Below are 24916 nucleotides of genomic sequence, written 5' to 3'. Positions count from 1 at the left end.
GGAAAAGTGGTGCGTGCATACAGTGGGGAAAAAAAGTATTTAGTCAGCCACCAATTGTGCAAGTTCTCCCACTTAAAAAGATGAGAGAGGCCTGTAATTTTCATCATAGGTACACGTCAACTAGGACAGACAAATTGAGATTTATTTTCCCAGAAAATCACATTGTAGGATTTTAAATGAATTTATTTGTAAATTATGGTGGAAAATAAGTATTTGGTCACCTACAAACAAGCAGGATTTCTGGCTCTCACAGACCTGTAACTTCTTCTTTAAGAGGCTCCTCTGTCCTCCACTCGTTACCTGTATTAATGGCACCTGTTTGAACTTGTTATCAGTATAAAAGACACCTGTCCACAACCTCAAACAGTCACACTCCAAACTCCACTATGGCCAAGACCAAAGAGCTGTCAAAGGACACCAGAAACAAAATTGTAGACCTGCACCAGGCTGGGAAGACTGAATCTGCAATAGGTAAGCAGCTTGGTTTGAAGAAATCAACTGTGGGAGCAATTATTAGGAAATGGAAGACATACAAGACCACTGATAATCTCCCTCGATCTGGGGCTCCACGCAAGATCTCACCCCCGTGGGGTCAAAATGATCACAAGAACGGTGAGCAAAAATCCCAGAACCACACGGGGGGACCTAGTGAATGACCTGCAGAGAGCTGGGACCAAACTAACAAAGCCTACCATCAGTAACACACTACGCCGCCAGGGACTCAAATCCTGCAGTGCCAGACGTGTCCCCCTGCTTAAGCCAGTACATGTCCAGGCCCGTCTGAAGTGCATTTGGATGATCCAGAAGAGGATTGGGAGAATGTCATATGGTCAGATGAAACCAAAATATAACTTTTTGGTAAAAACTCAACTCGTCGTGTTTGGAGGACAAAGAATGCTGAGTTGCATCCAAAGAACACCATACCTACTGTGAAACATGGGGGTGGAAACATCATGCTTTGGGGCTGTTTTTCTGCAAAGGGACCAGGACGACTGATCCGTGTAAGGGAAAGAATGAATGGGGCCATGTATCGTGAGATTTTGAGTGAAAACCTCCTTCCATCAGCAAGGGCATTGAAGATGAAACGTGGCTGGGTCTTTCAGCATGACAATGATCCCAAACACACCGCCCGGGCAACGAAGGAGTGGCTTCGTAAGAAGCATTTCAAGGTCCTGGAGTGGCCTTGCCAGTCTCCAGATCTCAACCCCATAGAAAATCTTTGGAGGGAGTTGAAAGTCCGTGTTGCCCAGCGACAGCCCCAAAACATCACTGCTCTAGAGGAGATCTGCATGGAGGAATGGGCCAAAATACCAGCAACAGTGTGTGAAAACCTTGTGAAGACTTACAGAAAACGTTTGACCTGTGTCATTGCCAACAAAGGGTATATAACAAAGTATTGAGAAACTTTTGTTATTGACCAAATACTTATTTTCCACCATAATTTGCAAATAAATTCATTAAAAATCCTACAATGTGATTTTCTGGATTTTTCTTTCTCATTTTGTCTCTCATAGTTGACGTGTACCTATGATGAAAATTACAGGCCTCTCTCATCTTTTTAAGTGGGAGAACTTGCACAATTGGTGGCTGACTAAATACTTTTTTTCCCCACTGTATGTATTCACCCCCTTTGCTATGAAGCCCCTAAATAAGATTTGGTGCAACCAATTACCATCAGAAGTCACATAATTAGTTAAATAAAGTCCACCTGTGTGCAATCTAAGTGTCACATTATCTCAGTATATATACACCTGTTCTGAAAGGCCCCAGAGTCTGAAACACCACTAAGCAAGGGGCACCACCAAGCAAGCGGCACCATGAAGACCAAGGAGCTCTCCAAACAGGTCAGGGACAAAGTTGTGGAGAAGTACAGATCAGGGTTGGGTTATAAAAAAATATCAGAAACTTTGAACATCCCATGGAGCACCATTAAATCCATTATTAAAAATGGAAAGAATATGGCACCACAACAAACCTGCCAAGAGAGGGCCGCCCATACTCACGGACCAGGCAAGGAGGGCATTAATCAGAGAGGCAACAAAGAGACCAAACATAACCCTGAAGGAGCTGCAAAGCTCCACAGCGGAGATTGGAGTATCTGTCCATAGGACCACTTTAAGCCGTACACTCCACAGAGCTGGGCTTTATAGAAGAGTGGCCAGAAAAAAGCCATTGCTTAAAGAAAAAAATAAGCAAACACGTTTGGTGTTCGCCAAAAGACATGTGGGAGACTCCCCAAACATATGGAAGAAGGTACTCTTGTCAGATGAGACTAAAATTGAGCTTTTTGGCCATCAAGGAAAACGCTATGTCTGGCGCAAACCCAACACCTCTCATTACCCCGAGAACACCATCCCCACAGTGAAGCATGGTGGTGGCAGCATCATGCTGTGGGGATGTTTTTCATCGTCAGGGACTGGGAAACTGGTCAGAATTGAAGGAATGATGGATGGCGCTAAATATAGGGAAATTCTTGAGGGAAACCTGTTTCAGTCTTCCAGAGATTTGAGACTGGGATGGAGGTTCACCTTCCAGCAACACTCAAGTGGTTTAAGAGGAAACATTTAAATATCTTGGAATGGCCTAGTCAAAGCCCAGACCTCAATCCAATTGAGAATCTGTGGTATGACTTAAAGATTGCTGTACACCAGCAGAACCCATCCAACTTAAAGGAGCTGGAGCAGTTTTGCCTTGAAGAATGGGCAAAAAACCCAGTGGCTAGATGTGCCAAGCTTATAGAGATATACCCCAAGAGACTTGCAGCTGTAATTGCTGCAAAAGGTGGCTCTTCAAAGTATTGACTTTGGGGGGGTGAATAGTTATGCACGCTCAAGTTCTGTTTTTTTTGTCTTATTTCCTGTTTGTTTCACAATAACAAATATTTTGCATCTTCAAAGTGGTAGGCATGTTGTGTAAATCAAATGATACAAACCCCACAAAAAATCCATTTTAATTCCAGGTTGTAAGGCAACAAAATAGGAAAAATGCCAAGAGGGTGAATACTTTCGCAAGCCACTGTACAGTTTTTTACAGTTAGGACACAGAATATTACACTTAAGATACAGTATAGATACAGTCCGCGTCCCAAATGGCACCCTATTCCCGATACAGTGCACTACTTTTGACCAGAGGCCATTAAGTAGTGCACTGCACTTTTAGAATACATTTTTTTTTTCTAAGAATGTATAAAGGGAGAAGGGTGCCATTTGGGACACACTCATAGTAGATTACAGAGATACGGTTAACGAGGTGAGTGTTGAGTCCCACCTGCAGCAGTTGGCGTTCCCACACAGTAGCACCTCGCGGCCCCCGCAGCACACCGTGCAGTACGATTGGTAGCCATCGTCATCATACATGTAGGATATCTCCAGATACACGTCCTAACACACACACGCAGGCACACCCACAAACAAGCACACACACACACACACACACACACACATACAAAGATAAACAACACTCATTAACAACAATATCTAGATGCCAGTGTTTATTGATAGAACAAAATATCACATTTCTTGACACCAGGATCTTTAACCAGTTGGTGCATGTCTGGTGAGGCAGGAAATCAAACAAGACTGTGAATACAAAGATACAGCCAGTACGTCACTTCCTGTTGAACACGGAACGAGGAAGAGCTCGGAATTGTTGTTTTGAAAAGTTTGTTGTTTTGAAATTATACTGGGAAGTTCTTAGTAGCTAGCTAACTTTTTAGTTTGGATCCCGCGACACAGTTGGCATCAGTTGCTGGGACTGCTAGTCTCTGTCCAGTGATCCTGCCAACCAAGGACGGGTCTGAGGAGCTATTTGGCGTTGCAGCTAGCCTAGCTGCTAGCTAGCAGCATATCAAGCTAGCAGGGTTTTCTTGAGGGCTTGAACGCAGCCCGTGACGCGGTTAGCCATTTTGGCTGGGACTGCGGATTGTCCCGGGTTTGTGGCGGTCTAGATCCCTGCTGTTTGTTGTTTTCAATCTTCCCTGTGACCTGCCCTGTCTGGAAATGTGAGGAGTAACAGCGTAACCTACGTTGCTAGCTACCATGACAAAGACCAAAGCTGGCGGGAGTACCGTTGTCGAGGACAGTGATGTCTCTCTATCAGACGTGAAGGATCTTTTAAATGAACAAAAATAGTTCTACAAGCAGTTGTTACAACAACAAGAAAATAGCTTCAAGTGTTTTGTCCAAATACTGATAAAAGAATGGACGACCTGACCAGAGAGGTCCAGGACCTAAAGAACAGTTTGCAGTTCTCCCAGGGTCAGCTTGATGAGTTGAAACAGGAGAACGGCAAGATGACAGCAATCTGTAAGTCATTGAGAGAGGAGATCAGTTCTGTGTGTGAATCCATGATAACAATGACGGATAAATCTCGAGGGCCAATCAAGGCAGAACAACATGGTTGTGGACGGAATTGCAGAATCTTTACATGAGACCTGGACGGAGTCTGAGGACAAAGTGAGGGAAATGATCTCTGAGAAACTGAAGACCACAGGAAGATTGAGGTGGAGCACGCCCACAGGACTGGAAAACCCACCACCGGCCCAGATGACAGGCCCAGGCCGATAGTGGTCAAGTTCCTGAGGTTCAAGGACAAGGTAGCTGTTCTGGAAAGAGCCAAGAACTTGAGAGGAACGTATATCTTCCTCAACGAGGACTATCCTGAAGCTGTGCGCCAGAAGACAAAATAACTTATCCCAGCCATGAAATCTGCCAGAGCGCGTGGGGACATTGCTTACATCCACTATGACAGGCTCATTGTCCACCCTCCCTCTCAGAAGCCTGGAAGGGATGAGAGAGCCAAGCCTATGGGTTCGTAGCTTCAATCTCTGATAAGCTACCCAGGAAAGGGCTGAAAATAGCCCATATTAATATACGTAGCCTTAGAAATAAGGTTCATGAAATCAATAACTTGCTAACATCAGATAACATCAATATATTAGCCATTTCTGAGACTCACTTAGATAATTATTTTGATGATACAGCAGTAGCAATACAATAATATAACATCTATAGAAGAGACAGAAGGGGGAGGTGTTGCTGTATATATTCAGAGACATATCCCTGTAATGCTTAGAGAAGATCTTATGTCAAGTGTTATTGAAGTGTTGTGGTTGCAGGTTCACTTGCCACATCTAAAGCCTTTTATTTTGGGGTGTAGCTATAGGCCACCAAGTGTGAACAGTCAGTATCTAAATAATATGTGTGAAATGCTTGATAGTATATGTGATGTAAACAGAGAGGTCTACTTTCTTGGGGACCTGAATATTGACTGGTTTTCATCAAGCTGTCCGCTCAAGAGGAAGCTTCTTACTGTAACCAGTGCCTGTAATCTGGTTCAGGTTATTAATCAACCTACCAGTGTGTTTACAAACACTACAGGAACAAGATCAGCCACATTTATCGATCACATTTTGTTCTAAAGCTGTATCCGTACCCGGTGGATGCAGTGATCACAATATAGTGGTTATATCCAGGAAAGCCAAAGTTCCAACAGCTGGGCCTAAAATAGTGTGGATGATGTAAAAAATATTTGTTGGTCTGATGTGATTAATAAGGAGCATCCAGATGCTGCACTTAATTAATTTATGAAATTGCTTCTTCCAATTATTGATTCACATGCACCTGCTAGGAAACTGACTGTTAGAACTGTTAAGGCTCCATGGATTGATCAGGAATTGAAAGACTGTATGGTTGAAAGAGATGGGGCAAAAGGAGTGGCTAATAAGTCTGGCTGCACATCTGACTGGCTGACTTACTGCAAATTGAGACATTATGTGACTAAACTCAACAAAAATAAGAAGAAACTGTATTATGAAGCCAAGATCAATTACATAAAAAACTTTGGAGTACTTTAAATGAAATTATGGGCAGAAAGACAAATTCAACTCCATCTTTCATCGATTCAGATGGCTTATTCATCACAAAACCATTTGATGTTGCCAATTATTTTAATGATTACTTCATTGGCAAAGTGGGAAAACGTATGCAGGAAATGCCAACAATGAACAGTGAGCCATTGTATTCATGCATAAAAAAACAATTAATGAAAGAAAAGCATTGCAAGTTAGAATTTTGTAAAGTTAGTGTGGGAGAGGTGGAAAAATAACACATTGACAACTTAGATGGAAAGCTACTGAGGATGGTAGCTGACTCTATATCCACTCCTATCTGTCATATCTTTAATCTGAGCCTAGAGGAAAATCTTTGTCTTCAGGCCTGGAGGGAAGCCAAAGTAATTCCGCTACCCAAGAATGGTAAATCAGTTCTAACAGCAGACCTATAAGCTTGCTGCCAGCTCTTAGAAAACAGTTGGGAAAAATGGTGTTTGACCAAATACAATGCTATTTCTCTGTAAACAAATTAACAACATACTTTCAGCATGCTTATAGAGAAGGGCACTCAACATGTACTGCACTAACACAAATGACTGATGATTGGTTGAAAGAAATTGATAAGAAGAAGATTGTGAGAGCTGTACTGTTAGATTTAAGTGCAGCCTTTGATATTATTGACCATAACCTGTTCTTGTTCAACCTTTGCCATATCGTGGATTCAGAGCTATCTATCTAATAGAACTCAAAAGGGTTTCTTTAATGGAAGCTTCTCTAATGTCAAACATGTAAAGTGTGGTGTACCACAGGGCAGCTCTCTAGGCCCTCTACTCTTTTCAATTTTTACCAATTTTTACCATCTGTTTTTCATGGTTCGGGCTTGGCCTCTTAGTTCCAGTGAAGGGAAATCTTAACGCAACAGCATACAATGACATTCTATAGCATGACAATGCCCCTGTGCACAAAGCGCGGTCCATACAGAAATGGTTTGTCGAGATCGGTGTGGAAGAACTTGACTGGCCTGCACAGTGCCCTGACCTCAACCCTACTGAACACTTTTGGGATGAATTGGAACACCGACTGCGAGCCAGGACTAATCGCCCAACATCAGTGCCCGACCTCACTAATGCTCTCGTGGTTGAATGGAAGCAAGTCCCTGCAGCAATGTTCCAACATCTAGTAGAAAGCCTTCCCAGAAGAGTGGAAGCTGTTATAGGAGCAAAGGGGGGACCAACTCCATATTAATGCCCATGATTTTGGAATGAGATGTTCGACGATACTTTTGGTAATTTAGTGTAAGTCGGTGTCTGTGTGTGTGTGTGGGGGGGGATGTCTGTGTATTTTAAACACAGACACCAAAGTCAACAGACACAAATGCGCCGCTCTGGGACACATTGTATAACACAATGACAAAGCTGTATACTGACATCATCACCATTGTGATTGTAACATTCACTCACTGTCACGGATTCTGCCGAGGCTGCTCCTCCTCCTTGTTCGGGCAGGCTTCGGCGTTTGTCGTCCCCGGAGTACTAGCTGCCACCGTTGAATGTTTCTATGTTTGATTGATTTTGTCTGTCTATTACACCTGTGTCCGTTTGTGTCTGATTACGTGTTCTATAAGTTGCCTGTTTTGTATTGGTTAGGTTGTGTGTTGTTTTTCGCCTGTCCGTAGTGCTGCGTGTTTGCTCTGTTTGTTGTTTTATTGCTTACGCACAGTTTGCGTAATTGCTCGCCTCTGTTTTTGTTGAGGCCGTTCATTGTATCTTTGCCTTGTGTTCTCACAAGTAAACTTTGTTGGACTAAGCTTCGGTGTCCTGCGCCTGACTCTCACACCACATTCACCTCAGCCTTGACAGAACAACACACCAGTATGGAGTCAGCAGGAGCAGCGGCGGCACCCAAGTCGCTGGAGGATCGGATCAGCGACCAAGACACCATGATCCGGCAACTTGGGACCGCCATGAACGAGGTGTCCAACACTCTGCGCCGGTTGGTTACGGGAGAGGTGCCCACGCCTTCTCACACCTTACCATCACCAACGGCCAGTCCTCTTCTCCCAGCACCGGAACCCAGTGGCATTCGGCTCTCGCTCCCGAGGGCATATGATGGTTCTGCAGCGGGTGTCAGGGGTTCCTCCTGCAGGTGGAACTCTACCTGGCCACCATACACCCGGCGCCCTCGGGATACGAGAGCGTCTCCGCCCTCATCTCCTGTCTATCCGGCAAGGCGTTGGAGTGGGCCAACGCCGAATGGAGGGGAATAGACGCCGCTACCATCACCTACGCGGAGTTCTCCCGCCGCTTCAGGGCTGTGTTCGATCATCCACCTGAGGGGAAGGCGGCGGGGGAGCGTCTGTTCCACCTCTGACAGGGGAAGAGGAGAGCACAGGAGTTCGCCCTGGAGTTCCGGACTCTAGCGGCGGATGCGGGGTGGAATGAGAGGGCCCTCATCGACCATTACCGGTGTAGCCTACGAGAGGACGTTCTTCGTGTGCTGGCCTGCAGGGACACCAACCTATCCTTCGACCAGTTGGTGGACATCTCCATCCGTCTCGACACCCTGCTGGCTACCCGCGGACGTCCCGAGTGGGGGTCGTCCATTCCACCCTCCAGCACCTCCGAGCCGATTCCCATGGAGCTCGGAGGTGCTGGCGCTAGAGAGAGGAGGAGAGAGAACCCGAGGGGGGCCATCCCCTGCACCAACTGTGGCCGTGGAGGACACACTGCGACCAGGTGCTGGGGAGGGTCTCCTGGGAGAGGGGACAACAGGTCACGCACTGGGGAGTCATTTCAGGTGAGTAGGCGCCCCACTTACCCAGAGCTCTCTGTTGGTCACATGTGTATACCTGTGAGATTTCCACAGGTGGCACCTCATTCCCAGCATAAGGCGCTAGTAGATTCAGGCGCAGCTGGGAATTTTGTTGATCGTGAATTTTGTTATAGGTTAGGAATTCCCCTTCGGCTGGTAGAAGCCCCCTTTCCTGTTCATGCCCTAGACAGCCGGCCGTTGGGGTCGGGGTTGATCAGAGAAGTCACAGCACCACTTAAGATGACGACGCAGGGGGGTCATGAGGAGATCATTCCGTTTTATCTGATCGACTCTCCTGCGTATCCCGTGGTGCTGGGGCTTCCCTGGTTAAGTGCCCATGATCCTACCATTGCGTGGCAACAGAGGGCTCTTATGGAGTGGTCTGCCCAGTGTGTAGGGAGATGTCTAGGTGTTTCCTTAGGGGCGACCTCGGTAGAGAGTCCGAACCAAGTGCCCGCAATGCGCATTCCCCCTGAATATGAGGATTTAGCACTTGTGTTCAGCAAAACGAGGGCAACACGGCTACCACCTCATAGACAGGGGGATTGTGCGATAGATCTCCAAACAGGAGCGGCACTTCCGCCGGAGCCGTGTGTATCCCCTGTCTCAAGAGGAGACAGCGGCTATGGAGACTTACATAGCCGAGTCCTTGGCACAGGGATACATACGGTCCTCCACTTCCCCGGTTTCCTCGAGTTTCTTCTTTGTGAAGAAGAAGGACGGGGGTTTGCGCCCGTGTATTGATTACCGTAGTCTCAATCAGATCACGGTTAAGTACAGTTACCCTCTTCCACTGATTGCGACTATGACAGAGTCATTACGCGGAGCGCGGTTCTTCACAAAGTTGGATCTCAGGAGCGCGTACAATCTGGTGCGCATTAGGGAGGGGGGATGAATGGAAAACAGCATTTAGCACCACCTCGGGTCATTACGAGTATCTCGTCATGCCATACGGGTTAATGAATGCTCCTTCAGTCTTCCAATCCTTTGTTGACGAGATTTTCCGGGACATGCATGGGCAGGGTGTGGTAGTATACATCGACGACATCCTAGTGTACTCTTCTACACGAGCCGAGCATGTAGCCCTGGTGCGCCGAGTGTTGAGGAGACTGTTGGAGCATGACTTGTATGTCAAGGCAGAGAAATGCTTGTTCTTCCAGGAGTCCGTCTCCTTTTTGGGTTATCGGTTGTCCGCGTCTGGTGTGAAGATAGAGGTTGACCGTGTGTCGGCCGTGCGTAATTGGCAAACTCCAACCACTGTAAAAGAGGTGCAGCAGTTTTTGGGTTTTGCTAATTACTACCGGAGGTTTATCCGGGGCTTTGGACAGGTTGCAGCTCCCATTACGTCCCTGCTAAAAGGGGGTCCGGTTCGTTTGCAGTGGTCAGCTGAGGCGGACAGGGCATTTGTCAAACTGAAGAACCTGTTCACCTCGGCTCCGGTGCTGGCGCATCCGGATCCCTCTTTACCATTCCAAGTAGAGGTAGACGCGTCCGAGGCCGGTATTGGGGCAGTCCTGTCGCAACGGTCCGGCACGCCACCTAAACTCCGCCCCTGTGCGTTCTATTCTAAGAAGCTCAGCTCGGCGGAGCGTAATTATGACGTAGGGGACAGGGAGCTGTTAGCTGTAGTCCAGGCCCTAAAGGTGTGGAGGCATTGGCTTGAGGGGGCTCAACACCCTTTCCTCATTCTGACTGACCACCGTAACCTGGAGTACATCCGGGCAGCTAGGATATTGAACCCTCGTCAGGCTAGGTGGAACATGTTCCTGACCCGGTTTGTTTTTAAGATCACATACATCCCAGGGTCCCAGAACGGTAAGGCAGACGCCCTGTCCCGGCGGTATGACACAGAGGAGAGGTCCATTGAGCCTATTCCCATACTGCCGGAGTCTTGTCTGGTGGCTCCGGTGGTGTGGGAGGTCGATGCGGAGATCGAGCGGGCACTGCGTACCGACCCTACTCCCCCAGAGTGTCCGGTGGGGCGGACGTACGTTCCGCTCGAGGTTCGTGACCGCCTTATTTATTGGGCTCATACATCACCCTCCTCTGGACATCCAGGTATTGGCCGGACAGTGCACTGCCTTAGCGTGAAATACTGGTGGCCAACGTTAGCTAAGGATGTGAGGGTTTATGTCTCCTCCTGCTCGGTGTGCGCCCAGTGTAAGGCGCCTAGACATTTGCCCAGGGGAAAGTTACATCCCCTGCCCGTTCCACAACGACCATGGTCCCACCTCTCGGTGGATTTTGTGACCGACCTCCCCCCCTCCCAGGGGAATACCACCATTTTGGTCGTTGTGGATCGGTTTTCCAAGGCCTGTCGTCTCCTCCCAATGCTGGGTCTCCCTACTGCCCTACAGACCGCTGAGGCCCTATTTACCCACGTGTTCCGGCACTATGGGGTCCCCGAGGATATTGTGTCTGACCGAGGTCCCCAGTTCACCTCCAGAGTCTGGGGGGCGTTCATGGATCGCTTGGGGGTCTCGGTGAGCCTTACCTCGGGGTACCACCCAGAGAGCAACGGGCAGGTTGAACGAGTCAACCAGGATGTGGGTAGGTTTCTGAGGTCCTATTGCCAGGGCCGGCCGGAGGAGTGGTCTAGGTATATCCCCTGGGCAGAGATGGCCCAGAACTCTCTCCGCCACTCCTCCACCAATTTAACACCTTTCCAGTGTGTTTTAGGGTATCAGCCGGTCCTGGCACCATGGCACGAGAGCCAGATCGAGGCCCCTGCGGTGGATGAGTGGATTCGGCGCTCGGAGGAGACGTGGGACGCTGCCCATGTCCATCTGCAGCGGGCCATCAGTCGACAAAAGGCGAGCGCCGATCGCCACCGCAGTGAGGGACCGGTATACGCACCGGGAGATCGAGTCTGGCTCTCGACTCGAAACCTGCCCCTCCGCCTGCCCTGCCGGAAGCTGGGTCGGCGGTTTGTGGGGCCCTTTAAAGTCCTGAGAAGATTGAACGAGGTGTGTTACAGGTTACAACTGCCTATTGATTACAAGAATATTAACCCCTCGTTCCATGTGTCTCTTCTCAGGCCGGTGGTAGCTGGCCCACTCCAAGAAGATGAGATAGGAGAGACCCCTCCGCCCCCTTTGGACATCGAGGGGGCCCCGGCGTACAGGGTCCGGACCATCTTGGACTCGAGGCGCCGGATGAGTGGTCTCCAGTATCTCGTGGAGTGGGAGGGTTACGGTCCGGAGGAACGGTGCTGGGTGCCTAGGAGGGAATCCCTCCTGACTGAGTTCCACCGTGGGCATCCCACGCGCCCGGGTCCGCGTCCTCCTGGCCGTCCCCGAGGCCGGGGTCGGCGCACGGCTGGAGCCGCGCGTCAAGGGGGGGGTACTGTCACGGATTCTGCCGAGGCTGCTCCTCCTCCTTGTTCGGGCAGGCTTCGGCGTTCGTCGTCCCCGGAGTACTAGCTGCCACCGTTGAATGTTTCTATGTTTGATTGCTTTTGTCTGTCTATTACACCTGTGTCCGTTTGTGTCTGATTACGTGTTCTATAAGTTGCCTGTTTTGTATTGGTTAGGTTGTGTGTTGTTTTTCGCCTGTCCGTAGTGCTGCGTGTTTGCTCTGTTTGTTGTTTTATTGCTTACGCACAGTTTGCGTAATTGCTCGCCTCTGTTTTTGTTGAGGCCGTTCATTGTATCTTTGCCTTGTGTTCTCACAAGTAAACTTTGTTGGACTAAGCTTCGGTGTCCTGCGCCTGACTCTCACACCACATTCACCTCAGCCTTGACACTCACCATGCACACATTGCACTTAACAAGGGGCTGAACCATAGCTATTTGAACTATGATGGAAATGAGCCCATAACCATAAAGCTGCTAATAATAAAGAGAATGCTTGAGCCAATAGTTTCTATAAGAACTTCCTGAGACATGGATAAACCTGGATAAAGGCCTTTCCCCTGTAGCTCAGTTGGTAGAGCATTACATTTACATTTACATTTTAGTCATTTAGCAGACGCTCTTATCCAGAGCGACTTACAGTTAGTGAATACCAACATAGATAGGGCTCTAACTCCTCTAGCCCCACAGTGAAATAGGGTGCAGGCCAGGCAGCAGGCTGTTAGCCAACCTGCCAGCTTAGTGGAGTCTGCCAATAGCATAGTCAGTGTAGTCAGCTCAGCCATACCCATTGAGACTGTGTCTGTGCCTCGACCTAGGTTGGGCAAAACTAAACATGGCGGTGTTCACCCTAGCAATCTTATTAGGATAAAGACCTCCTCCATTCCTGCCATTATTGAAAGAGATCGTGATACCTCACATCTCAAAATAGGGTTACTTAATGTTAGATCCCTCACTTCAAAGGCAGTCATAGTCAATGAACTAATCACTGATCATAATCTTGATGTGATTGGCCTGACTGAAACATGGCTTAAGCCTGATGAATTTGCTGTGTTAAATGAGGCCTCACCTCCTGGTTACACTAGTGACCATATTCCCGTGCATCCCGCAAAGGCGGAGGTGTTGCTAACATTTACGATAGCAAATTTCAATTTACAAAAAAAATAAAAAAAATGGCGTTTTCATCTTTTGAGCTTCTAGTCATGAAATCTATGCAGCCTACTCAATCACTTTTTATAGCTACTGTTTACAGGCCTCCTGGGCCATATACAGCGTTCCTCTCTGAGTTTCCTGAATTCCTATCAGACCTTGTAGTCATAGCAGATCATATTCTAATTTTTGGTGATTTTAATATTCACATGGAGAAGTCCACAGACCCACTCCAAAAGTCTTTCGGAGCCATTATCGACTCAGTGGGTTTTGTCCAACATGTCTCTGGACCTACTCACTGCCACAGTCATACTCTGGACCTAGTTTTGTCCCATGGAATAAATGTTGTAGATCTTAATGTTTTTCCACAAAATCCTGGACTATCGGACCACCATTTTATTACGTTTGCAATCGCAACAAATAATCTGCTCAGACCCCAACCAAGGAGCATCAAAAGTCGTGCTATAAATTCTCAGACAACACAAAAATTCATTGATGCCCTTCCAGACTCCTTCTGCCTACCCAAGGACGTCAGAGGACAAAAATCAGTTAACCACTTAACTGAGGAACTCAATTTAACCTTGCGCAATACCCTAGATGCAGTTGCACCCCTAAAAACGAAAAACATTTGTCATAAGAAACTAGCTCCCTGGTATACAGAAAATACCCGAGCTTTGAAGCAAGCTTCCAGGAAATTGGAACGGAAATGGCGCCACACCAAACTGGAAGTCTTCCGACTAGCTTGGAAAGACAGTACCGTGCAGTACCGAAGAGCCCTCACTGCTGCTCGATCATCCTACTTTTCCAACTTAATCGAGGAAAATAAGAACAATCCAAAATTTCTTTTTGATACTGTTGCAAAGCTAACTAAAAAGCAGCATTCCCCAAGAGAGGATGGTTTTCACTTCAGCAGTGATAAATTCATGAACTTCTTTGAGGAAAAGATCATGACCATTAGAAAGCAAATTACGGACTCCTCTTTGAATCTGCGTATTCCTCCAGGGCTTAGCTGTCCTGGATCTGCACAGCTCTGCGAGGGCCTGGGATCGGGAGAGACACTTAAGTGTTTTAGTACTATATCTCTTGACACAATGATGAAAATAATCATGGCCTCTAAACCTTCAAGCTGCATACTGGATCCTATTCCTACTAAACTGCTGAAGGAGCTGCTTCCTGTGCTTGGCCCTCCTATGTTGAACATAATAAACAGCTCTCTATCCACCGGATGTGTACCAAACTCACTAAAAGTGGCAGTGATAAAGCCTCTCTTGAAAAAGCCAAACCTTGACCCGGAAAATATAAAAAACTATCGGCCTATATCGAATCTTCCATTCCTCTCAAAAATTTTAGAAAAAGCTGTTGCGCAGCAACTCACTGCCTTTCTGAAGACAAACAATGTATACGAAATGCTTCAGTCTGGTTTTAGACCCCATCATAGCACTGAGACTGCACTTGTGAAGGTGGTAAATGACCTTTTAATGGCGTCAGACCGAGGCTCTGCATCTGTCCTCGTGCTACTAGACCTTAGTGCTGCCTTTGACACCATCGATCACCACATTATTTTGGAGAGACTGGAAACCCAAATTGGTCTACACGGACAAGTTCTGGCCTGGTTTAGATCCTACCTGTCGGAAAGATATCAGTTTGTCTCTGTGAATGGTCTGTCCTCCGACAAATCAACTGTACATTTCGGTGTTCCTCAAGGTTCCGTTTTAGGACCACTATTGTTTTCACTATATATTTTACCTCTTGGGGATGTTATTCAAAACATAATGTTAACTTTCACTGCTATGCGGATGACACACAGCTGTACATTTCAATGAAGCATGGTGAAGCCCCAAAATTGCCCTCGCTAGAAGCCTGTGTTTCAGACATAAGGAAGTGGATGGCTGAAAACTTTTTACTTTTAAACTCGGACAAAACAGAGATGCTTGTTCTAGGTCCCAAGAAACAAAGAGATCTTCTGTTAAATCTGACAATTCATCTTGATGGTTGTAAAGTCGTCTCAAATAAAACTGTGAAGGACCTAGGCGTTACTCTTGACCCTGATCTCTCTTTTGACGAACATATCAAGACTGTTTCAAGGACAGCTTTTTTCCATCTACGTAACATTGCAAAAATCAGAAATTTTCTGTCCAAAAATGATGCAGAAAAATTAATCCATGCATTTGTTACTTCTAGGTTAGACTACTGCAATGCTCTATTTTCCGGCTACCCGGATAAAGCACTAAATAAACTTCAGTTAGTGCTAAATACGGCTGCTAGAATCCTGACTAGAACCAAGAAATGTGATCATATTACTCCAGTGCTAGCTTCCCTACACTGGCTTCCTGTTAAGGCAAGGGCTGATTTCAAGGTTTTACTGTTAACCTATAAAGCGTTACATGGGCTTGCTCCTACCTATCTTTCCGAGTTGGTCCTGCCGTACATACCAATACGTACGCTACGGTCACAAGACGCAGGCCTCCTAATTGTCCCTAGAATTTCTAAGCAAACAGCGGGAGGCAGGGCTTTCTCCTATAGATCTCCATTTTTATGGAACAGTCTGCCTACCCATGTGAGAGACGCAGACTCGGTCTCAACCTTTAAGTCTTTACTGAAGACTTATCTCTTCAGTAGGTCATATGATTGAGTGTAGTCTGGCCCAGGAGTGTGAAGGTGAACGGAAAGGCTGGAGCAACGAACAGCCCTTGCTGTCTCTGCCAGGCCGGTTCCCCTCTCCACTGGGGTTCTCTGCCTCTAACCCTGTTGCAGGGGCTGAGTCACTGGCTTGCTGGTGCTCTTTCATGCCGTCCCTGGGAGGGGTGCGTCACTTGAGTGGGTTGAGTTACTGACGTGATCTTCCTGTCTGGGTTGGCGCCCCCCCTTGGTTTGTGCTGTGGTGGAGACCTCTGTGGGCTATACTCGGCCTTGTCTCAGGATTGTAAGTTGGTGGTTGGGGATATCCCTCTAGTGGTGCGGGGGCTGTGCTTTGGCGGAGTGGGTGGGGTTATATCCTTCCTGTTTGGCCCTGTCCGGGGTTTCTTCGGATGGGGCCACAGTGTCTCCGGACCGCTCCTGTCTCAGCCTCCAGTATTTATGCTGCAGTAGTTTATGTGTCGGGGGCTGGGGTTAGTTGGTTATACCTGGAGTACTTCTCCTGTCTTATCCAGTGTCCTGTGTGAATTTAAGTATGCTCTCTCTAATTCTCTCGTTCTCTCTTTCTCTCTGAGAACCTGAGCCCTAGGACCATACGTCAGGACTACCGGGCATGATGACACCTTGCTGTCCCCAGTCCGCCTGGCCTTGCTGCTATTCCAGTTTCAACTGTTCTGCCTGCGGCTACGAAACCCCTACCTGTCCCAGACCTGCTGTTTTCAACTCTTAATGATCGGCTATGAAAAGCCAACTGAGAGACCTGAGCCCTAGGACCATACGTCGGGACTACCGGCCGTGGTGACTCCTTGCTGTCCCCAGTCCGCCTGGCCTTGCTGCTATTCCAGTTTAAACTGTTCTGCCTGCGGTTATGGAACCCCTACCTGTCCCAGACCTGCTGTTTTAAACTCTTAATGATCGGCTATGAAAAGCCAACTGAGATTTATTCCTGATTATTATTTGACCATGCTTGTCACTTATGAACATTTTTGAACATCTTGGCATGGTTCTGTTATAATCTCCACCCGGCACAGCCAGAAGAGGACTGGCCACCCCTCATAGCCTTTGTTCCTCTCTAGGTTTCTTCCTAGGTTTTGCCTTTCTAGGGAGTTTTTCCTAGCCACCGTGCTTCTACACCTGCATTACTAGCTGTTTGGGGTTTTAGGCTGGGTTTCTGTACAGCACTTCGAGATATTAGCTGATGTAAGAAGGGCTATATAAAATAAAATTGATTGATTGATTACATATTTTTTTATACTGGCCCCCCGTGGGAATCGAACCCACAACCCTGGCGTTGCAAACGCCATGCTCTATCAACTGAGCTACATCCCTGCCGGCCATTCCCTCCCCTACCCTGGACGACGCTGGGCCAATTGTGCGCCGCCCATGAGTCTCCCGGTCGCGGCCGGCTGCGACAGAGCCTGGATTCGAACCAGGATCTCTAGTGGCACAGTTAGCACTGCGATGCAGTGCCTTAGACCACTGCGCCACTCAGGAGTATGGCGCTTGCAACGCCAGGGTTGTGGGTTCGTTTCCCACGGGGGGCCAATATGAAAATGTATGCACTCACTAAATGTAAGTCGCTCTGGATAAGAGTGTCTGCTAAATGACTAAAATGTAAAATATAATTAATGTGATCAGACCTGGGTTCAAAATTATTTGCAATCATTACAAATACTTTAGCTGGGTTTGATTGAGCTTGCCTGGAGCGAATAGAATAGTCGCAACACTACAAACCTTGCCCCTCTGGCACTCCATACAGACTAAAGCAAACACTAAAAGTATTTAGAAGATTTCGAATACTAATTGAACCCAGGTCAGGATGTGATTATGTAATATGATCATGCAGTGAACATTCATACCTGTGGTAATTATCTATCTATTGGATTGGAGGTATTTCAATAGAAGCAGCCAGCCAGGCCTGGTATCGATGCTTCTAGTCCCTTACACAAGAGAGAGACAGGCCCAGGCATGTCTCACTCTAAGTTCTGAACACAGTGGCTATATTGACAAAATAGCTCAAGATGACTACTGTGGAAATTCTTCTTCCAGAAAGCTGCACAAACACATGAATAAACACTTTCACACATCGCAGGGCTCGGAATGGATTACATGTTTAGGTTGGTACACTACCGTTCAAAAGTTAGGGGGTCAATTAGAAATGTCCTTGTTATCGAAAGAAAAGCAATTTTTTGGTCCATTAAAATAACATCAAATTGATCAGAAATACAGTGTAGACATTGTTAATGTTGTATATGGCTATTGTAGCTGGAAACGGCAGATTTGTAATGGAATATCTACATGGGCGTACAGAGGCCCATTATCAGCAACCACCAGTCCTATGTTCCAATGGCACGTTTATCGTTTTAAAAGGCTAATTGATCATTAGAAAACCAATTATGTTAGCACAGCTGAAAACTGTTGTGCTGATTAAAGAAGCAATAAAACTGGCCTTCTTGAGACTAGTTGAGTATCTGGAGCATCAGCAATCGTGGGTTCGATTACAGGCTCAAAATGGCCAGAAACAAATAACTTTCTTCTGAAACTCGTCAGACTATTCTTGTTCTGAGAACTGAAGGCTATTCAGTGCGAGAAATTGCCAAGAAACTGAAGATCTCGTACAACGCTGTGTACTACTCCCTTCACAGAACAGCGCAAACTGGCTCTAACCAGAATAGAAAGAGGAGTGGGAGGCCCTGGTGCACAACTGAGCAAGAGGACAAATACATTAGAGTGTCTAGTTTGACAAACAGATGCCTCACAGGTCCTCAACTGGCAGCTTCATTAAATAGTACCCGCAAAACACCAGTCTCAACGTCAACAGGAAAGAGGCGACTCCGGGATGCTGACCTTCTAGGCAGAGTTGCAAAGGAAAAGCCATATCTCTGACTGGCCAATAAAAAGAAAATATTAAGATGGGCAGTCTGAGAACAAACTGAACGAGCTCCGTTCGAGACTATCCTATTAAAGGGACATTAACAACTGTAATATACTATGCTTTATGGAGTCATGGCTGAACAAGGACATGGATAATATACAGTTAGCTGGGTTTTCCATGCATCGGCAGGACAGAACATCAGCGTCTGGTAAGATACGTGGCGGTGGGGTGTGTCTCTTTGTCAACAAAGACTGGAAGCGCAATCTCTAATATTAAGGAAGTCTCTAGGTTCTTCTCGCCTTAGTTAGAATACCTCATGATAGGCTGTAGACCATATTATTTACCAATAGAGTTTTCATCTATATTTTTCGTAGCTGTCTATTTACCACCTCAAACCTATTGCTGGCACTAAAACCGCACTCAACGAGCTGTATAGGCCATAAGCGAAAAAGAAAATGCTCATCCAGAGGCTGCACTCCTAGTGGCCGGTGATTTTAATGTTGGAAAACTGGAATCCGTTTTAACTAATTTCTACCAGCATGTCACCTCTACAACTAGAGGGAAAAAACTCTAGATCACCTTTACTCCACACACAGAGACACATACAAAGCTCTAGACCACCTTTACTCCACACACAGAGACACATACAAAGCTCTCCCTCGCCTTCCATTTGGCAAATCTTGTATATATAAACTACCAGTCAAAAGTTTGGACACACCTACTCATTCAAGGGTTTTTCTTTATTTTTACTATTTTTTACATTGTTGAATAATAGTGAAGACATCAAAACTATGAAATAACACATATGGAATCATGTAGTAACCAAAATAGTGTTAAGCAAATCAAAATACATTTACATTTTAGTCATTTAGCACACGCTCTTATCCAGAGCGACTTACAGTTAGTGAGTACATACATTATTATTATTAATTTTTTTCATACTGGCCCCCCGTGGGAATCGAACCCACATCCCTGGCGTTGCAAACGCCATGCTCTACCAACTGAGCTACATCCCTGCCGGCCATTCCCTCCCCTACCCTGGACAACGCTGGGCCAATTGTGCGCCACCCCATGGGTCTCCCGGTCGCGGCCTGCCTGGATAGATTTGTAATAGATTTGAGATTCTTCAAATAGCCACCCTTTGCCTTGATGACAGCTTTGCACACTCTTGGCATTCTCTCAACCAGCTTCACGAGGTAGTCACCTTGAATGCCTTTCAATCAACAGGTGTGCCTTCTTAAAAGTTAATTTGTGGAATTTATTTCCTTCTTAATGCATTTGAGCCAATCAGTTGTGTAGGGGGGACAAGGTAGGGGGTGTATACAGAAGATAGCCCTATTTGGTAAAAGACCAAGTCATATTATGGCATGAACAGATCAAATAAGCAAAGAGAAACGACAGTCCATCATTACTTTAAGACATGAAGGTCAGTTAATACGGAAAATGTCAAGAACTTTGAAAGTTTCTTCAAGTGCAGTCGCAAAAACCATCAAGCGCTATGATGAAACTGGCTCTCATGAGGACCGCCACAGGAATGGAAGACCCAGAGTGTCCTTCTAACCGGCACATTGACTCTGTACCGGTACCCCCTGTATATAGCCTCCCTACTGTCATTTTATTTTATTTTACTGCTGCTCTTTAATTATTTGCTTGTTTTATTTTTTACTTATCTATTTTTTACTTAACACATTTTTTTCTTGAAACTGCATTGTTGGTTAAGGGCTTGTAAGTAAGCATTTCACTGTAAGGTCTACACCTGTTGTATTCGGCGTATGTAGCGAATAACATTTGATTTGATTTGATTTGAAGAGTTACCTCTTCTGCAGAAGATAAGTTAATTAGAGTTACCAGCCTCAGAATTTGCGGCCCAAATAAATGCTTCACAGAGTTCAAGTAACAGACACATCTCAACATCAACTGTTCAGAGGAGACTGTGAATCAGGCATTCATGGTCGAATTGCTGCAAAGAAACGACTACTAAAGAACACCAATAGGAAAGAGAGGCTTGCTTGGGCCAAGAAACACGAGCAATGGACATTAGATCGGTGGAAATGTGTCCTTTGGTCTGTAGTCCAAATTTGAGATTTTTGGTTCCAACCACTGTGTCTTTGCGAGATGCGGTGAACGGATGATCTCCACGTGTGTGGTTCCCACCGTGAAGCATGGAGGAGGAGGTGTTATGGTGTGGGTGGGGGTGCTTTGCTGGTGACACTGTCTGTGATTTATTTAGAATTCAAGGCACACTTAACCTGCATGGCTACCACAGCATTCTGCAGCGATACGCCATCCCATCTGGTTTGGGCTTAGTGGGACTATCATTTGTTTTTCAACAGGACAATGACCCAACACACCTCCAGGCTGTGTAAGGGCTATTTTACCAAGAAGGAGAGTGATGGAGTGCTGCATCAGATGACCTGGCCTCCACAATCCCCCGACCTCAACCCAATTGAGATGGTTTGGGATGAGTCGGACCGCAGAGTGAAGGAAAAGCAGCCAACAAGTGCTCAGCATACACTACCGTTCAAAAGTTTGGGGTCACTTAGAAATGTCCTGGTTTTCCATGAAAACATACATGAAATGAGTTAGAATAGGAAATATAGCAAAATGAATAGGAAATGTAGTCATTGAAAAGGTTAGAAATAATAATTTTTAATTGAAATAATAATTGTGTCCTTCAAACTTTGCTTTCGTCAAAGAATCCTCCATTTGCAGCAATTACAGCCTTGCAGACCTTTGGCATTCTAGTTGTCAATTTGTTGAGGTAATCTGAAGAGATTTCACCCCATGCTTCCTGAAGCACCTCCCACAAGTTGGATTGGCTTGATGGGTACTTCTTACGTACCATATGGTCAAGCTGCTCCCACAACAGCTCAATAGGGTTGAGATCCGGTGACTGTGCTGGCCACTCCATTATAGACAGAATACCAGCTGACTGCTTCTTCCCTAAATAGTTATTGCATAGTTTGGAGCTGTGCTTTGGGTCATTGTCCTGTTGTAGGAGGAAATTGGCTCCATATCAAGCGTCGTCCACAGGGTTTGGCATGGCGTTGCAAAATGGAGTGATAGCCTTCCTTCTTCAAGATCCCTTTTACCCTGTACAGATCTCCCACTTTACCACCACCAAAGCACCCCCAGACCATCACATTGCCTCCACCATGCTTGACAGATGACATCAAGCACTCATCCAACATCTTTTCATTTGGTCTGCGTCTCACAAATCTTCTTTGTGATCCAAACACCTCAAACTTCGATTTGTCTGTCCATAACACTTTTTTCCAATCTTCCTCTGTCCAGTGTCTGTGTTCTTTTGCCCATCTTAATCTTTTATTTTAATTGGCCAGTCAGAGATATGGCTTTTTCTTTGCAACTCTGCCTAGAAGGTCAGCATCCCGGAGTCGCCTCTTCACTGTTGACGTTGAGACTGGTGTTTTGCGGGTACTATTTAATGAAGCTGCCAGTTGAGGACCTGTGAGGCGCCTGTTTCTCAAACTCCTCTTGCTCAGTTGTACACCGGGGCCTCCCACTCCTCTTTCTATTGTTAGAGCCAGTTTGCGCTGTTCTGTGAAGGGAGTAGTACACAGCGTTGTACGAGATCTTCAGTTTCTTGGCAATTTCTCGCATGGAATAGCCTTCATTTCTCAGAACAAGAATAGACTGACGAGTTTCAGAAGAAAGTTATTTGTTTCTGGCCATTTTGAGCCTGTAATCGAACCCACAATTGCTGATGCTTCAGATACTCAACTAGTCTCAAGAAGGCCAGTTTTATTGCTTCTTTAATCAGCACAACAGTTTTCAGCTGTGCTAACATAATTGCAAAAGTGTTTTCTAATGATCAATTAGCCTTTTAAAAGGATAAACTTGGATTAGCAAACACAACGTGCCATTGGAACACAGGACTGATGGTTGCTGATAATGGGCCTCTGTACGCCTATGTAGATATTCCATAGAAAATCAGCCGTTTCCAGCTACAATAGCTATTTACAACATTAACAATGTCTACACTGTATTTCTGATCAATTTCATGTTATTTTAATGGACAGAAAAATTGCTTTTCTTTCGATGACAAGGACATTTCTAAGTGACCCCAAACTTTTGAATGGTAGTGTAGGTGTCATTCACCTCAGGGTGTCCTGACTCTTTCAATGATTATTTTTCTACTCTAAGTACAATGTGGGATCTAGACTCAGTGGTGGTTGGTAAAGATGGTAGGTGTATTTCTTGTCAGTGTGCCAATTCTGACTTAGAGGGCATTAGATAAGTGTGGTCCTCTGTAGCTCAGCTGGTAGAGCACGGCGCTTGTAACGCCAAGGTAGTGGGTTCGATCCCCGGGACCACCCATACACAAAAAAAACATATGCACGCATGACTGTAAGTAGCTTTGGATAAAAGCGTCTGCTAAATGGCGTATTATTATTTATTATTATAAGTGCACTAACCTTGCATGCTTGGCAAAGGCCTCCTTCAAAAAGTGGGTGGAAGGTTGCCACTCTTGTCTTCCCGCAAGAGAGGCAAAAGTCTGCACGAAACAAATATGAGATAGATGACGACTTTCGATGAAAACACTCTTCGCAGTTCATGTTCAATAGCTACAGTTGCTTCAGAAAGTATTCAAACCCTTGACTTTTTCCACATTTTGTTGTGTTACAGCCTGAATTTAAAATGGATTGAGATTTTCTTTGGTCACTGGCCTACACACAATACTCCATAATGTCAAAGTGGAATTATGTTTTTCGATTTAAAAAAAACGAATTAATACAAAATGAAAAGCTGAAATGTCTTGAGTTAATAAGTATTCAACCCCTTTGTTTTGGCAAGCCTAAATAAGTTCAGGAGTAAACATTTGCTTAATAAGTTGCATGGACTCATTCTCTGTGGAATAAAAGTGTTTAACATGATTTTTAAATGACTACCTCATCTCTGTACCCCACACATACAAATATATGTAAGGTCCCTCAGTGGAGCAGTGAATTTAAAACACAGATTCAACCACAAAGACCAGTGAGGTATCCTATGCTTCGCAAAGAAGGGCACCTATTGGTAGATGGGTCAGAAAATAAAATCAATTTAATCAATTTTGAATTCAGGCTGTAATACAACAAAATGTGGAATAAGTCAAGGGGTATGAATACTTTATGTGTCAATTGGAGAGAAAATATCTGAAATTAAAATGAGAACATACCTTCTATACTTCTGTTATTCTTCAAAACTTCATGCACCATTTGTTCTGAAGGGCAGAGGAGAGAGAGACACACATCCAGGTCAATAATCAAAGACAGGTCTTGAGTCACATGAATAATAACACGGCATAGCAATAAATAACATATGTATGTTAATTAGCTACATATGTTTGAGACAGACGACTCCAGGATCGTATTCATTAGGGCATAAAATGTTTGAAAACATGTTTCCCAGAAATGGGAAATTAGTGTTTCTTATAGGACAAATCCAAGTAGTCCCTCCCTGTTTCTGTTTTCTTCCGTTTGGTACCTAATAACTACAACCCTGGTAACCCCAGGTTGAACCCTGTTTGTTTGACCTCTGACCTCGACTGTAGACCTCCTCTGGGCCGCATTTGGCCTTACACAGGCTGATGCGGGGCCTCTTGGCTGTCGGGAAATACTCTGGCAGACTGACGTCCAAAACCTGGTGGTTCAACGTGTTGCTATCTGGAGAGGACACACCCACACAGACAACCGTCAAAGCATGTAGAAGAAAATATACTGTACCTACAATACTCTAGGTTATTGCAAAAAAATTTTTTTCTAAAATATATGTAATATTACTGTATTCCAGTTGATATCACTGTATTATTGGCCAAGTAATATTGGTCCATTAAACCCGACCAACCCATTGAACCCTAACCTATAGAGTATGGTGGATGACATAATGAAACATACTAAACAGGAGACCACCCTTAACCACCCTAGTGTGAGTACCAGTCTGTTTAGCTAACATTCCACTCCTTGCCACTCCTTGTCATCGCCAAAGAGACTGGCCTTTCGGCAATCTCAACGTTCAATATGCGCTGGATTTACGGCGGAGTTGCTCACTGGTTGTTGGAAATAACATTAATATTATCCAGCTTTGGAAATATAATTAGAATTTATAACAAAGTCAAAAACAAACATTTAGCTGTTAGCTAGGGAAGTTGTTGTGGTTGGAATTGCAGTATGTATTTAGTTTGAGAATTTAGATGTGAGCTAGCAACTTTGGTCATCACTAGCTACCACCACCACAAAGTCATAAACCCCACCTATTTCT

General features: G+C 45.6%; 1 protein-coding gene across 4 annotated transcripts in view; it reads right to left on the bottom strand.

The window, feature by feature from the left end:
- LOC121538175 (DNA (cytosine-5)-methyltransferase 3B) overlaps positions 1-24916 on the bottom strand; it is a 69492-nt gene that overhangs the window by 16395 nt on the left and 28181 nt on the right. For all 4 annotated transcript variants that reach the window (XM_041845980.2, XM_041845983.2, XM_041845982.2 and 1 more), the window contains exons 10-13: positions 24199-24321; positions 23835-23879; positions 23092-23171; positions 3268-3380 (exon numbers count right to left, since the gene is read on the bottom strand). In XM_041845980.2, coding sequence (XP_041701914.1) covers positions 3268-3380; positions 23092-23171; positions 23835-23879; positions 24199-24321 — 361 coding nt within the window. The remainder of the gene's footprint in view (positions 1-3267; positions 3381-23091; positions 23172-23834; positions 23880-24198; positions 24322-24916) is intronic.

Source organism: Coregonus clupeaformis, chromosome 24, assembly GCF_020615455.1.
Source record: "Coregonus clupeaformis isolate EN_2021a chromosome 24, ASM2061545v1, whole genome shotgun sequence".
NCBI classification, from domain to species: Eukaryota; Metazoa; Chordata; class Actinopteri; order Salmoniformes; family Salmonidae; genus Coregonus; species Coregonus clupeaformis.
This window is presented reverse-complemented; position numbering and strand designations above follow the sequence as displayed.